We start from the raw sequence: 14462 nt of genomic DNA, 5'->3' as shown, positions 1-14462 counted from the left end.
ACCTACAGTTATAGTGTACATGAGTAGGACCAGGGGTAAGCCATTCAATTAGAGCATAGTTGATCTGTACCTCAACTCCATATCTCTTGATACCCTTCCCTAACAAATCTATGCATCTGTCTTGAAAGATTCAATTGTCCCAGCATCCACAGCCTTTGAGGAGAGAATTCCAAATCTCCACTACCCTTTGTGTGGAAAGTGCTTCCTGATTTTCCTCCTAAATGGCCTAGCTCTCATTTTAAAATTGTGCCCCTTTGTTCTTGATTCCTCTATCAGGATATAGTTTCTCTGTATCTATCCTTACAATCAAATCCTTTTTACATTTTAAACATCGATCAGATCGCCCCTTAATCTTCTATACTCAAGGGAATGCAAGCTGCCCTCATAATTTAACCCTCTAAACTGCTCTATGTAGGCACATTCAGACTGAAGAACAATCAATGGATACAAATCTGTGTAGGACCAGCCATAGCAATTTTATTTTAAGCTGGAGAAAAATAAACATACTATCCACTACAACATTGTATTGTCACATAAATATATCTTTAGCTTTTTCACAATAAAATTATGCTGTCTCTTCTATAGGTGAGCCACACAATAAATATTACGGAAATGCTGTGCAATGAAAAGCAATATATTGTGCCATAAGGTTTTTTTCCATGCAAGTACAATGATTTATTGCATATGAACTAACAGAATGTTGACAAGTCAATTGTCCACTTTGTACTAATGGCTGGGAATACTAGAGCAGATTTGAAGGAAAGGTTACAGGATGCCTGCTTTTCTTTTAAATTTCTACATAACACTTAAAACCATTACAGAACAAATTGGAAGTCACTATTACCCTCTGCTGGAAAATATAAATGCTGCTGCTCATACAACTTGGGACAGACGCATACGTGACGGGTTTTATCTGGCCTACTTTTAAATAGCACCAACATCATGAGAATCTCGTGTACGGCGATGGGCGACATGCTCCATTTGGCCAGCGTCGGACACGTCAAAGCTGATCTTATATTTGGCTAGAATCTTCATCAGTGGGCGGAGCTTCAACCACCACTGCTCCTTTGGAATTCGATGCCTGAAAATACAATCGGAATGTTAAACTGTAAATTCTATACTGTTCACAAAAGGTGCGTAACAACTACGTATTGTACTTCAAAGGTTCCTTTTCCCTCCCGTTGAGGCTGAAGGAGGTTACAGAAATGGGAGAGGTGAGAATTTTAAAATCGAGCATTGCCGGACCGGGAGCGAATGTAGGTCAGTGCGGACAGGGGTGATGGGTGAACGGGACTTGTTAGGGCAGCAGTTTTGAATTAGTTTTAAGTTTATGCCGGGTGGAAGATGGGATGCCAGCCCGGCGAGCACTGAAAGAGTAAAGTCTAGAGGTAACAAAGGCATAGATGAGGGTTTCAGCAGCAGATGAGCTGAGGCAGGCGATGTTATGGAGGTGGAGAAAGAGGTTGCATATGTAAGATTCACCAACAAAGCTGAAGTCTTACAGGAGGGATAGTCATACTTACTGAAAATCAGTCTCTTTCTTCAGGTCTTCTACAGGCTGGAACACCAAGGTACGTCTGCGCATGCCCAGTAAGCAGGCGCTGTCTTGACCATTTGCAAATACTCTCCCTGCATATTAAAAAAATATACAAAATTAGTCAAACAAACCACATATAGATTTTGTTTTAAATTCATAGTTTATGTTTCTAAATGGAGGAAGATTTGGAGAGGTTTAAAAAAACAAGCCAGCTGAAATGCAGACTCTAGCAAGTTCTATGCTGGAATAGATCAATAGTTGAAACCTATAGATTTGTTACTTTCAAAAGCTCCTCATTCAAAATCAGAATTGCTGGAGCCAACTGTAATCACATTCATTCACAGACTACAGGAACCTTTGTGATAGCTGGCACCGAGCTGTTGCCGTTAGATCAAAACTGCCAGACATGTTGAAACATACGGAGCTTTTCAGCTCCGTGTGAATCAACAAACCCTGTTGCTTAGCAACAGCTTCAAAACAGTCGGCTGCAGCTTAAAAGCATCTCTAGCTGAAGCTGTTGCTTAGCTACAGACCTTGCAGAGCCTGACTGGGGAAAAAAAAGCAATGAGAAGTAAAAATACTTACAGGAAACGGCTCCTAAATTTTGCCGGTAGATAGAGCTTTCCGGACTTTTAACCTCCAGATAAACCAAAGTTTCCTGTATTTCAAATTCAAATCTTAGCATTTTAAACCACAGTGTCCCCTAGTCAAAATATTTGAATATCATCTGTTATAAGAACATAAGAAATATGAGCAGGAGTAGGCCATACGGCCCCCTTGAACCTGCTCCGCCATTCAATAAGATCATGGCTGATCATCTACCTCAACTGTGCTTTCCTACCCTATCCTATATTCCTTGATTCCCCATGAGTCCAAAAATCTAGATCTGAGTGTGGAATATATTGAAAAGAATGTTCACATGCACTGCCCCAAAAAGGTTAGAAATTAAATTCTAGCCATTACGTAGAAGTTAGAGAGGGAGAAATGACTCTACATTAAGTCCAAACGTATTTTCAGTTTTGTGTATACCATACAATCGACTGTGTTACTATAACACTTTATAAATCGGTGTAGTGAACTCTGGTAATAAGAGACACCAGAGTGCTGGCCTCCTGCCTTTATACTGGCATTGGGCACTGCTCACTCTAAGCCCAATAGGGGCTGATTTGAAAAATGGAGACCTGGGCTGAAAAACAGGTGGGTTTGGAGCTTGGGGGCAGTAAAATTGTTAAAAATGTGAATCCCGCCTCCAACCCGCCCACTTCTGGTTTCCGCGGGGGCAGGCGACCAACCCATTCCCAGGGGGGCGTGACCTCAATTTAAATATTGTAATGAGGCTGGAAGCCACTTTTTCCCCATCCATTTTGAATTTAACTGCCTGTGGACGGGTTTCACACAATCCGTGAAACTCAGCAGTTAAACAGAGGCGGGGACTGCTGCATCCAAACGGTAAGCGGCTTTACATTTACCTCCTGAAGCCAGGGTCCCTGCCTTGCCCACCCCCCACGATCAGAGAGCCCTCAAGAGGCCTCCGATCACATTCCCATGCCTAACCCAATCCCCCACCCCCCGAAATGATGAGGAGGAAGCCAGCCACGATCCTCCAGTGGCCACCATCCCCCCACCGGCAATCCCCACTTGCCTGCCGATCCCCAGTTATCCCACCCCCCCCCAAATCCCCTGCCTATCTTGCAACCCCCCCCCCCCACCCCCTCAATCCTCTCTCCCCGCCCGATTGCTGACCCCCGCCGATCCAACCCCTCGCAACTGAGGCCTACCCGCCCGTAGCAAGCCAGCCTCTCAGCTGGCTGGCTGTGGGCGGGAAACCGAGGCCTCATATTCAAATTAGGACCCGCCGGTAAAAGCGGCAGGGCCTACGGCAATTTGTGCACCTCGGACCCACTCCCCCGCCCCGCCTCCCTGAACAAAATTCCGCGCCTGGTCTTCTGCACAGGCACAGAGCATGCCAATGTTATGTGGTGCTTCTCCTGACTGAAGACTCCATTATCGACCCATTTCTGTCTGTAAAGTACTTACCTACTTCATGTGCAGAGAGCAGGAAATCTTGTGGGGAAAAAAAGCAATGCTGCAGAAAGCCCAGCTTGACACCGCCCCAGATCAATTGGCGGCCTGGGAACAGCATATCACGAAGCGCACAGCGGGCGCAGTTACTGACGAGAAGTCATTTCCACCTCTGTCACAGCATGCATACTGATGCACTATAATAGCTCAGTGCATTCAGCGGGATACAAGAGGAATCATTACACCTGATGGCAGATCGCAAGACATCTTGTCCTAATATTTCCTTATGTGGCTCAGTGTCAAATTTTGTTTGATAACACTCCTGTGACGTGCTCTGGGGTGTTTTACTATGTTAAAGGCGCTATATAAATGCAAGTTGTTGAGTCGCAGCTGTATCTCCACTGAAACGTAAGATTTCACACTGTAGACTATTGAATTGTTTTAACTTACCTTGGTCAGTTTAGTTGGGGGGCGGGGAGGGGCGGCGAAAGAGAGTGCAGGGCAGATGGGAAATAGAACCAGAAGTAAAGCACATGTACAAAACTGGTCTTCAGTAACACTGCCAAAATCTATCCACTGTAATATCACAGGAGGGTTTTCAATGATGCAATGTACATGCTGAAGTTAAATAAACTCTTGACTGCGTTCCAGATTTAAAGTGTAGGTTTATCGCTTTGAATTTTGTGTTGATAATTCGTTCATGTGGCTAAATGTCATATGAGCTGGCCACACAGCTTTAAAAAAAGAACTTAAATGGTTTTGAAACTTGGACAGTCTTTCCTAACTGGGAGTGGAAGCCATGTTGCTATAAAGCCTGTAAGGTCCTATTAAGAAGTCATTTAATGAAGTTGGGGCGGCATCATACAAAAACTTCTCGGCTTAAAAGCTGCTGCTGCTACTATTATTTCTGTTCCTGTACAACATCCAATGGGCGGTAATATGGCTGGAGCTTTAAAAAGAATTAAATAAAGGTTAAACTCAGAAGCTATCCACCAAGGAGAAATTAATTAATGTGATTTCCCCCGTTCTTGACCGAGAATTGCTTTGTTTTTTCAAAGCAGTGCCAGCTTTCTTTTGCTGTTAACTTTACGGAGAACGTAGCAAACCACAGCCGTTGGTTCTCTGAAAAGGGAAGAACTGGTCTATGCCAGAAATGTACTGAAGTTCAATCTTTCTAGGCCTACACCTGAATACCTCTGAACAGAACAGAATGAGCAGAATAGTGTTCATGGAGCATGGCACAGAAAGGTTTTAAAACCTAACACACAGTAAGTTCTTTAATGGCAAATAACTGTGTACATATGTTCCATTCTAGCATATTCACTAAATTGATTTACAGCCAGAGACATTTGAGTCCGTTTTTTTTTTTAAAACAAGTCATCAAATACCTCGAACAAGTTAGAATGTTAAGGTGACACGATGCCTACAATTTCTTTCAATGGTAACTCTGATTAGGGTAACACCAACATTGAAGCATTAGCCTCAAATGTAAAGTAACCACAAAAAAGCAAATCTGCAATGTTTGGATTGACAGCTTTGTTTAAGCATACAGACAATGCAGGGCATTAATAAATCTGTCACTAACTTATCAATAAACAAAATCCATTACCTTCATCTATACATTCCACGATGCCAGCAAGAGAAGCAAGACAGGACAAAGCAAGGGACAGGTTAACATGACAATTTTGTGTCTCACAAACTTTCCAGAGAATAACAAGTTTTACACAGCAACTATTTGAGCTAATGTTTAAGGGAAACCAAACTAAAACTACAATTTAGGGTAAACCTAGCAGTTAAAATGGAAGGTTGCAAGTTTTAACTGCTGCTCCCACTTGGGTAGGTTTCTGACCAACATTGTTGAATTGAGCAGGCCTTACTAGAGGACTAACGTTTCCATCTCGAGGGCGGGAAAGGTATATGCACTCCCAGGCCCCATTTCAAACCGTGCCTCCTGCCAAATGCAGTGGCATCAGTTGAAGTCATGGAAATTCACAGCTCAGACCATCCTGCCTTCTAAGTTGTAAGATTGTATGACATGATGTGCAACAGAAAAAAATCATTCACAAAACTATGCAATTTGTCTAAATGTTTAATTCCCAAATAGTCGCAAAAATAACCAGTCACTCCCTCCTCTCTTCCCATTATTCCTCATCAAAAACTTTTGAAATATTCTTAGAAATGTAACTTGTTCAGTTTTCCTAAATAAGATATTGGTGTCTACGGTGATGCATGAAAGTACAGCACAAACTCACATCATCTTTCTAGGGTGTACAATTATGTACAAATACAGTTGACTCTTCATCAACTCTCTGACACACTGACAATGCATCATCTGCACACTAATATTTAGCTCCTACCCCCAAATCATAAATGGTGCATTTACATTGCTGACTGATGGCCTAAAATCAAGGTAGCAGTTCAGAGTCCTCACATTTTTCAACTCTTAAAAATACAGCAAAAAGGACATTAGTATAGTAACTTGTAGTCCTCACATTGGTATCCTCAGTTGAAGGCAAGTGTACTTTTATAGGGTAAAGAAGGTGGCTTACTTGCCTCGGGAGCCACAAACCACCACCTTGCGAAGTCATTTTGTTCTCTGTCTCCAGGTGACATATGTCCCAGGGTATAGTGCTGGGACTATTATTTTGTTCTTGTCACAGGCTGACTAAAGTCTCAGTCCATCAGTGTGATATTCACATCAACAGCTTGTACAGATTTTTCCCTGACATCAGGGAAAGTCGGTGTCCAGAATCAGCTGCAAGTGTGACTTTTGAGCTAATGTAGTTATTTTGGGATAACCATCACTGCTCAAGATCCATTGGAAGCAGTTCTGCAATGCACATGGCAAATAATAGGCTTCCTCTGGTATGAGGCCAGACCCCAGTTTACAGTTACGGAATCCAGTCCCAAGGCTTGAATTTTCATTATTACAGGGCTAGAGGTGGGACAGCACCGTTAATTTCACTCCACAATTCGGCAGTATACAATTCACACCCTATTAACCCTCCTGACTGAGCGAGACTAACCTAATCCTCAGCAACTGAACTTTGTTCTAGGATTTGGCTCCTGCATATTAGCTTGCTGCCTAGTGTCACTGCTAACTCTCAATGCAGTTACCCACTCGGTGTACTATAGTCATGCTTAGCTTCGCAAAGCCTTGTGAGCCAGGTGCACTACACACCCTGCCCAATTACACTCGAGTGCCAGAATCAACATGTTAATGCTTATCTGGCTTCACTAACAGCTCCCTGGCCTTAACTATACTACATTATCACATGACTCTCTTTGTCTAGGACTATTCTTTTCACATTCAGGTTATTTTTGTGAAACAGTAACACTATGTTAATTACTATGGTACAGGTCAACTCAGAGGATTACACAGATTTTGTGCATTTAAAATGAAAATTATTAGATTTAATTTTAATGAATGCTATGCTTTAATTTTAAAGCATGCTATGCTTTAATTTTAATGAATGCTATGCTTTAATAAGAGCATTTTGTCATAGAAAACCACTCTTAAATGAAAAATCACTAATAATCAAGGACAAAAGTATCTGAGCTGAGAGATTATGACATCCTTATGACCTGTCGGAGAATGGAAGGCTGCAGTCTCGCTACTGAATTTTGTGTAGAAGGGTCAGTCAGAGGCCTTCACAATGTTTTATTTACAGAGCTGCATGCCTGATATACTGACAAGACAGGTATCAACAGATCACAGATTCAGGGAACTACAATCTTTTGGGTCCAAGCCAGCAAAATCCATAATCCTTCAAAGTCTGACCAACTAATATATGCAGATTTATTTTCCCTTTATACACCTGCAGATTTACCACTATTGCTTTAGCAAGAGATGTCTTTACCAACAAATTTCATTTTAGTTATGCATAACCCAAATAAGGTTACTATTGTACAGACTTGCCTGTACACATTGTTGTGGAGTAAGTGCTCTGGACATTGTAAAAGAGTAGTGTACTTCTGCAGTTTGATTCTGGAATAACTGAATAAAAACAGCTAGAATTTTGTTTAAAATTGGGAACCAAGATGAAGGGCCAAGGACTATAATATGGGACACCACAGAGGTTGAAAGGAGTGAAAAAGACAACGTAAGTTGGAGACTACGGGCAATGGCTGTTGAAAGGCATTTTCTGGAGGCCTCATACACCCAGGACTCCGTATCAATCATTGGATTGCAGAAAACCAAACCGATACTAGCGACAGGTTTGAACCTGGTGGAATCACCATTCAGTGGGATATGAAGTGCTTCCATAATGTGGTCAGGAGTATTGTGGCAATATAGTCACACATTTTATGGCGAGTTGTGCGGTTCAACATTCTGCTTTAAAGGAGCTCTTGGTACTGCTGCCTGCCTAGCAAGGTCTCAAATTTATGCTGTCCAGTAGTCTAATGACCAACTGATCACTAGACTCTTGGTGCTATTTAGACTCCTCCTTAGGGTCCACATTTTATTTTTATTCGTTCATGTGATGTGGGCATCGCTGGCAAAGCCAGCATTTATTGCCCATCCCTAGCTGCCATTGAGAAGGTGCTGGTAAGCCACCTTCTTGAACCGTGTGGTGAAGGTATTCCCACAGTGCTGCTAGGGAGGGAGTTCCAGGATTTTGACCCAGCGACGATGAAGGGTCGGTGATATACTTCTAAGTCAGGATGGTGTGTGACTTAGAAGTGGTGGTGTTCCCATGCGCCTGCTGCTCTTGTCCTTCTAGGTGGTAGAGGTCACGGGTTTGGGGGGTGCTGTCGAAGAAGCCTTGGCAAGTTGCTGCAGTGCATTTTGTAGATGGTACACACTGCAGCCACAGTACACCGGGGGGTGGAGGGAGTGAATGTTTAAGGTGGTGGATGGGGTGCTAATCAAGTGGGCTGCTTTGTCCTGGATGGTGTCGAGCTTCTTGAGTGTTGTTGGAGCTGCACTCATCCAGGCAAGTGGAGAGTATTCCATCACACTCCTGACGTGCCTTGTAGATGGTGGAAAGGCTTTGGGGAGTCAGGTGGTGAGCCACTCGCCACAGAATACCCAGCCTTTGACCTGCTCTTGTTGCCACAGTATTTATGTGGTTGGTCCAGTTAAGTTTATGGTCAACAGTGACCCCCAGGATGTTGTTGGTGGGGAATTCGGCGATGGTAATGCTGTGGAATGTCAAAGGGCAGTGGTTAGATTCTCTTTTGAAGATAGTCATTGCCTGGCACTTGTGTGGCGTGAATGTTACCTGTCATTTATCAGCCCAAGCCTGAATGTCGTCCAGGTCTTGCCTCATGCAGGGATGGACTGCTTCATTATCCGAGGAGTTGGGAATGGCGCTGAACACTATGCAATCATCAGCGAACACCCCCACTTCTGACCTTATGATGGAGGAAAGGTCATTGATGAAGCAGCTGAAGATGGTTGGGCCTAGGACACTGCCCTGAGGAACTCCTGCAGCGATGTCCTGGGGCTATGATGATTGACCTCCAACCACCATAACCATCTTTCTTTGTGCTAAGTATGACTCCAGCCAATAAAGAATTTTCCCTGATTCCCATTGACATCAGTTTTACTAGGGCTCCTTGATGCCACACTCGATGTCTTGATGTCAAGGGCAGTCACTTTCAACTCACCTCTGGAATTCAGCTCTTTTGTCCATGTTTGAACCAAGGCTGTAATGAGGCCTGGAGCCGAGTGGTCCTGGCAGAACCCAAACTGGGCATCAGTGAGCAGGTTATTGGTGAGTAAGTGCTGCTTGATAGCTGTCAACCACACCTCCCCTCACTCTGCTGATGATTGAGAGTAGTAGACTGATGGGGCGGTAATTGGCCAGATTGGATTTGTTCTGCTTTTTCTGGACAGGACATACCTGGGCAGTTTTCCACATTGTCAGATAGATGCTGTAATGATATCAGCAAATAGTGATGATATTTGTCTGTGTTTGATTACTTATGCCTTACAGCATATTTGTCTGTGTTTTTGATTGCTTGTGCCTGAGCAGCAGAGGTCATGTGACACAGACAAGCAGGCTGACAGTTTTACTTTCAGTTTTGATTCCAGATGCATCACAGCATGGTGTGTCTTGTAAAAGGCTGTATAAAGAGTTGAATATACTTTAGATTAAAACTCATTCTCTTTCATAAATGAGTCGTTATTGAACCCACAAAGAAATCAATACATGATGTCAGAAGTGGCTGAAAGAGAAAAAATCTGAAGTTAGCAACTCGATGGGACAGTGAAAGGAGTTGTGGCAAGTAAGCGAAATCAGCTCTCCACATATTAGCAAGCCAGAAGAGAACATCGTTGCTTACCATTAGAGAGTAGCTAACGAAGTGAAAAATGGAAGGTTTACTCCCACCGGCGACGCTTCAGTTGTCAGGTAATGTGGCTGAAAATTGGAGAAGGTTCAAACAACGTTTAGAGTTGTATTTAGCGGCAATCGGAGCTGACAAGAAAAGTAATAAAAGGAAATCGTCACTGTTCTTACATGTCGTGGGTGATGAAGCGCTGGAGGTATATAATAATTTCATATTTGCTGTTGATGGAGACAAAATGAAGCTAGATAAAATAATGGAACAGTTTGAGGCCTACTGCATACCTAAACGCAACGTGACCTTTGAGAGGCACAAATTTTTCACGTGTACAGAAAATCGGCGAGACTATTGATCAGTATGTGACTGAACTGAGAAACCGAAGCAAATCGTGCGAATTTGGGGGACTGACAGACTCGCTGATAAAAGACAGACTGGTGTGTGGTATTCCAGATAATGGTCTAAGGGAAAGACTGCTAAGAGAGCAAGATCTAGACCTGGGAAAAGCCATAGCACTGTGTAGGGCTACAGAGACTGTGAAGTTGCAGGCAAAGGAGCTGTTCAGTGACAGTAGCTGCAACGTGGATGCAGTGAGAAACAACGGATACAAACCGTTTAACAAAGAGAGCGCCAATGTGAAAAAAGAGACGTGGCCAGCAAACGAAAATGAAAGGGACAATCGGAAGTCATGTAGTCGATGCGGTACACAGCATCCACCAAGAAAGTGTCCAGCATATGGTAAAACATGCAATAGATGCAACAAAAACAACCATTATGCCCGTTGCTGTAAGAACCAAGCGCAACAAAGCAAGGTCCATACAGTAGATGAAAGCGAGATAGAGGAATTCAATGTAGATGTTGTGTCTGAAAACAAAAAAGAAGAAAGAGACTGGATGTTGACACTAAAAGTGAACGACATACACATTCCATTTAAATTGGATACTGGAGCACAAGTTAATGTGATATCAGAGACCGATTTTAAGAGAATTAGACCCAGACCAAAGTTACATGGAATACAAGTGAAAGTGACCGGATACTCAGGTACTGATATACCAGTGAAAGGAAAATGCATTGTCAAAGTAACACACAAGGACAGGGAGCACACGCTAGCATTAATCGTGGTGTCAAAGGATGTGCAAGCCATACTAGGGTTAAAAGCCTGTGAGAGACTGAACCTGGTAAAGAGAGTCCTCGTTGTGGAAAGCGAAGGAGAGACAGTCTATGATGAAAGAGTACAAAGACCTATTTAAGGGTCTAGGCTGCATTCCAGGAGAACACACGATCAGAGTAGATAAAAGTATGACACCGGTCATACATCCATGCAGAAAAGTTCCGTTTGCTCTTCAAAAGCAACTGAAGGCAGAGTTGGACAGGATGGAAAGCCTGAACGTGATTCAGAAGATAGATGAGCCAACTGAGTGGGTGAGTTCCCTCGTTGTAGTGGACAAAAAGAATGGAAAGCTCAGAATTTGCCTGGATCCAAGAGATCTAAACAGAGCAATAAAGAGAGAGCACTTCAAGCTTCCTACACGTGAGGAAATCATGGCACAGTTTGCAAATGCAAAATATTTCAGCAAGTTAGATGCGTCCTCAGGATTTTGGCAGATGAAGCTGGACGAAGCAAGTTCAAGACTGTGCACGTTCAACACTCCATTTGGCAGATACAGATTCCTAAGGTTACCATTTGGCATTGCCTCAGCTCCTGAAGTGTATCACAAGACTATCCATATGATCTATGAGCACCTGGAGGGAGTTGATACATCAATGGATGACATCATAGTATGGGGAACCACGAGAACTGAGCATGACGAGAGACTGAAAAAAGTGCTGGAAGCAACAAGGAAAACAAACCTGAAGCTGAATAGAGAGAAATGCCAGCTCGGGGTGACAGAACTGACATTCGTGGGAGATATCCATAGCAGTGAGGGCATCAGACCAGATCCCAGAAAGGTGTCCGCCATTGAGAATATGCCAAGGCCACAATGCAAAAAGGACGTGCAGAGATTTAATGGAATGATCAACTACATGGGTAAATTCATATCCAACCTCTCAGAAAAAATAGCGCCACTGAGAAGACTAACTGAAAAGAACATAGAATGGGAATGGAATCATGAGCATGAGAAGTCATGGAGCGATCTAAAGAAACTGCTCACAGAGGAACCAGTTCTGAGGTTTTATGACCCAGCGAGACCCATCAAGATATCATCAGATGCATCACAGAGTGGGCTCGGTGCCGTTCTTCTGCAACAATATGACTACTGGCAACCTATTGCATATGCATCGCGCTCAATGACAGACGCGGAGACGCGATATGCTCAAATAGAAAAGGAGCTGCTCAGCATCACATACGCCTGTGAAAGATTTCACCAGTTTGTGGCAGGACAAGCAATCAGTGTAGAGACTGACCATAAGCCCTTGATTGCATTGTTCCAAAAGCCACTGAATAGCTGTCCGCTTAGAATACAAAGAATGATGATCAGGCTGCAACGCTATACACTGAATGTTGCGTACACACCGGGTAAGCTGATGTATACAGCAGACACGTTGTCCAGAGCTGTTGACCCAAGTGAGCCCGCAAACACCACAATGGATGAAAAAGTGAACGCCTACGTGGACATGATCACAAGTGCACTGCCCATAGCAGATGCAAAAATGGAGCTCATAAAGACTGAGACAAACAAAGATGAAACAATGAGACGACTGAGAAAAAGCATCTTGGATGGATGGCCCAACATGAAGCAAGACTGCTCACCTGATATAGCAGAGTACTGGAACTGCAGGGCGGAACTATCAGTGGTCGAAGACATCATCTACAAAGGAAGTAAAATAGTTATCCCAAAGAGTCTGAGAAGAGAGATGCTAAAAAAGATCCATGGAGGACATCTGGGAATCGAAAAGTGTAAGAAAAGAGCACGAGAGGTGATGTACTGACCACGAATCAACCAAGATGTGACAAATGAGGTGTCAAACTGCACAATATGCCTGAAATATCGAGCAAACAATCCGGTAGAACCGCTAAAGCCACACCCAGCACCAGACAGACCTTACCAGAAGGTAGGCGCTGACCTATTCGTATGTCAAGGGAAGGACTATCTTGTCGTCACAGACTATTACTCCCTGTATCCAGAGGTTTGTAGACTGTACACCACCACTGCAGAAGCTGTGATAAGAAGTATGAAAGCCATATTCTCCAGACATGGCGTGGCAAGCGAGGTCTTCACAATGGACCCCAGTTTAACAATGCAAATTTCCGACACTTTGCCAAAGAGTGGGACTTTGTCCACACAACGTCAAGTCCTCACTATCCACAGTCCAATGGACTAGTGGAAAAATCGGTCCAGACAGTGAAAAGACTGATGTACAAGGCAAAAGACAGTGGAACTGACTTCTACCAAAGCATGCTTGTATACCGCACAACGCCGCTCGAGTGTGGTATGTCACCAACCCAACTCCTGATGGGACGTCGGCTAAGGTCAAACCTACCCATCCCGGAGAACCTCCTGAAAACAAAAGAGGGGGAGAAAGTGAGGAAGTTCAAAGAACAACAGAAAGAAAAGCAAAAGTACTATTATGACAGAGGAACACAAAACCTACCTGAACTCCACACAGGTTCAAAGACAAAACAAACACATGGACTCAGAAGGGAACTGTCCTGAGTGAAGTTCAACCAAGATCATACACCATTCAGACAGATGAGGGTGCTGTTCTGAGAAGAAATCGTCGAGATCTTCTCATGGGACCAGCCACAGCAGGTCAAGAGACTGATACTGTTGAACAACCTGATGATCACAGCTGAGAACCAATCATCTGAGGCAACAACTCAGATTCAAGGACAATCAATCAGAAAATCCTCAAGACACGTGAAGCCTCCTGAGAGACTCATTGAGCAAATTTAAGGACTATTGTTATAGAAGGAAGTAATGTTATCTTATTCTTTCTTCAAGTTCTAGTGTATTGACATATTTCATGTGAACACACAAAGCAAGGGTAAAAAACCTTGATCATGATAATGATAATAAGTTCATTAAATGTTGTTAGTTAAAAGTAAAATACTTTTGTTTTAAGAGAGATGTAATGATATCAGCAAATAGTGATGATATTTGTCTGTGTTTGATTACTTATGCCTTACAGCATATTTGTCTGTGTTTTTGATTGCTTGTGCCTGAGCAGCAGAGGTCATGTGACACAGACAAGCAGGCTGACAGTTTTACTTTCAGTTTTGATTCTAGATGCATCACAGCATGGTGTGTCTTGTAAAAGGCTGTATAAAGAGTTGAATATACTTTAGATTAAAACTCAATTCTCTTTCATAAATGAGTCGTTATTGAACCCACAAAGAAATCAATACAGATGCCAGTGTTGTAGTTGTACTGGAACAGCTTGGCTAGAGGCGCGGCTAGTTCTGGTGCACAAGACTTCAGCACAACAGCTGGGATGTTATCGGGGTCCACAGCCTTTGCTGTATCCAGTGCGCTCAGCCGTTTATTGATATCATATGGAGTGAATCAAATTGGCTGAAGACTGGCTTCTGTGGTGGTGGGGATCTCAGGAGGAGGCCGATATGGATTATCTTCTTGGCACTTCTGGCTGAAGATGGTTGCAAACACTTCAG

The 14462-nt window shown here is 43.2% G+C and overlaps 1 protein-coding gene across 3 annotated transcripts in view; it reads right to left on the bottom strand.

The window, feature by feature from the left end:
- Window positions 1-455: 455 nt before the first annotated feature.
- Window positions 456-14462, bottom strand: part of pfkpa (phosphofructokinase, platelet a) — a 146056-nt gene continuing 132049 nt past the window's right edge. For all 3 annotated transcript variants that reach the window (XM_085987601.1, XM_085987602.1, XM_085987600.1), the window contains 2 exons: window positions 1524-1629; window positions 456-1081 (listed from right to left, as the gene is read on the bottom strand). In XM_085987601.1, coding sequence (XP_085843727.1) covers window positions 925-1081; window positions 1524-1629 — 263 coding nt within the window. In that variant the 3' untranslated portion in view covers window positions 456-924. The remainder of the gene's footprint in view (window positions 1082-1523; window positions 1630-14462) is intronic.

This window comes from Somniosus microcephalus, chromosome 5, assembly GCF_052327205.1.
Source record: "Somniosus microcephalus isolate GS21.2 chromosome 5, FLI_Smic_1.0, whole genome shotgun sequence".
Classification (NCBI taxonomy): domain Eukaryota; kingdom Metazoa; phylum Chordata; class Chondrichthyes; order Squaliformes; family Somniosidae; genus Somniosus; species Somniosus microcephalus.
This window is presented reverse-complemented; position numbering and strand designations above follow the sequence as displayed.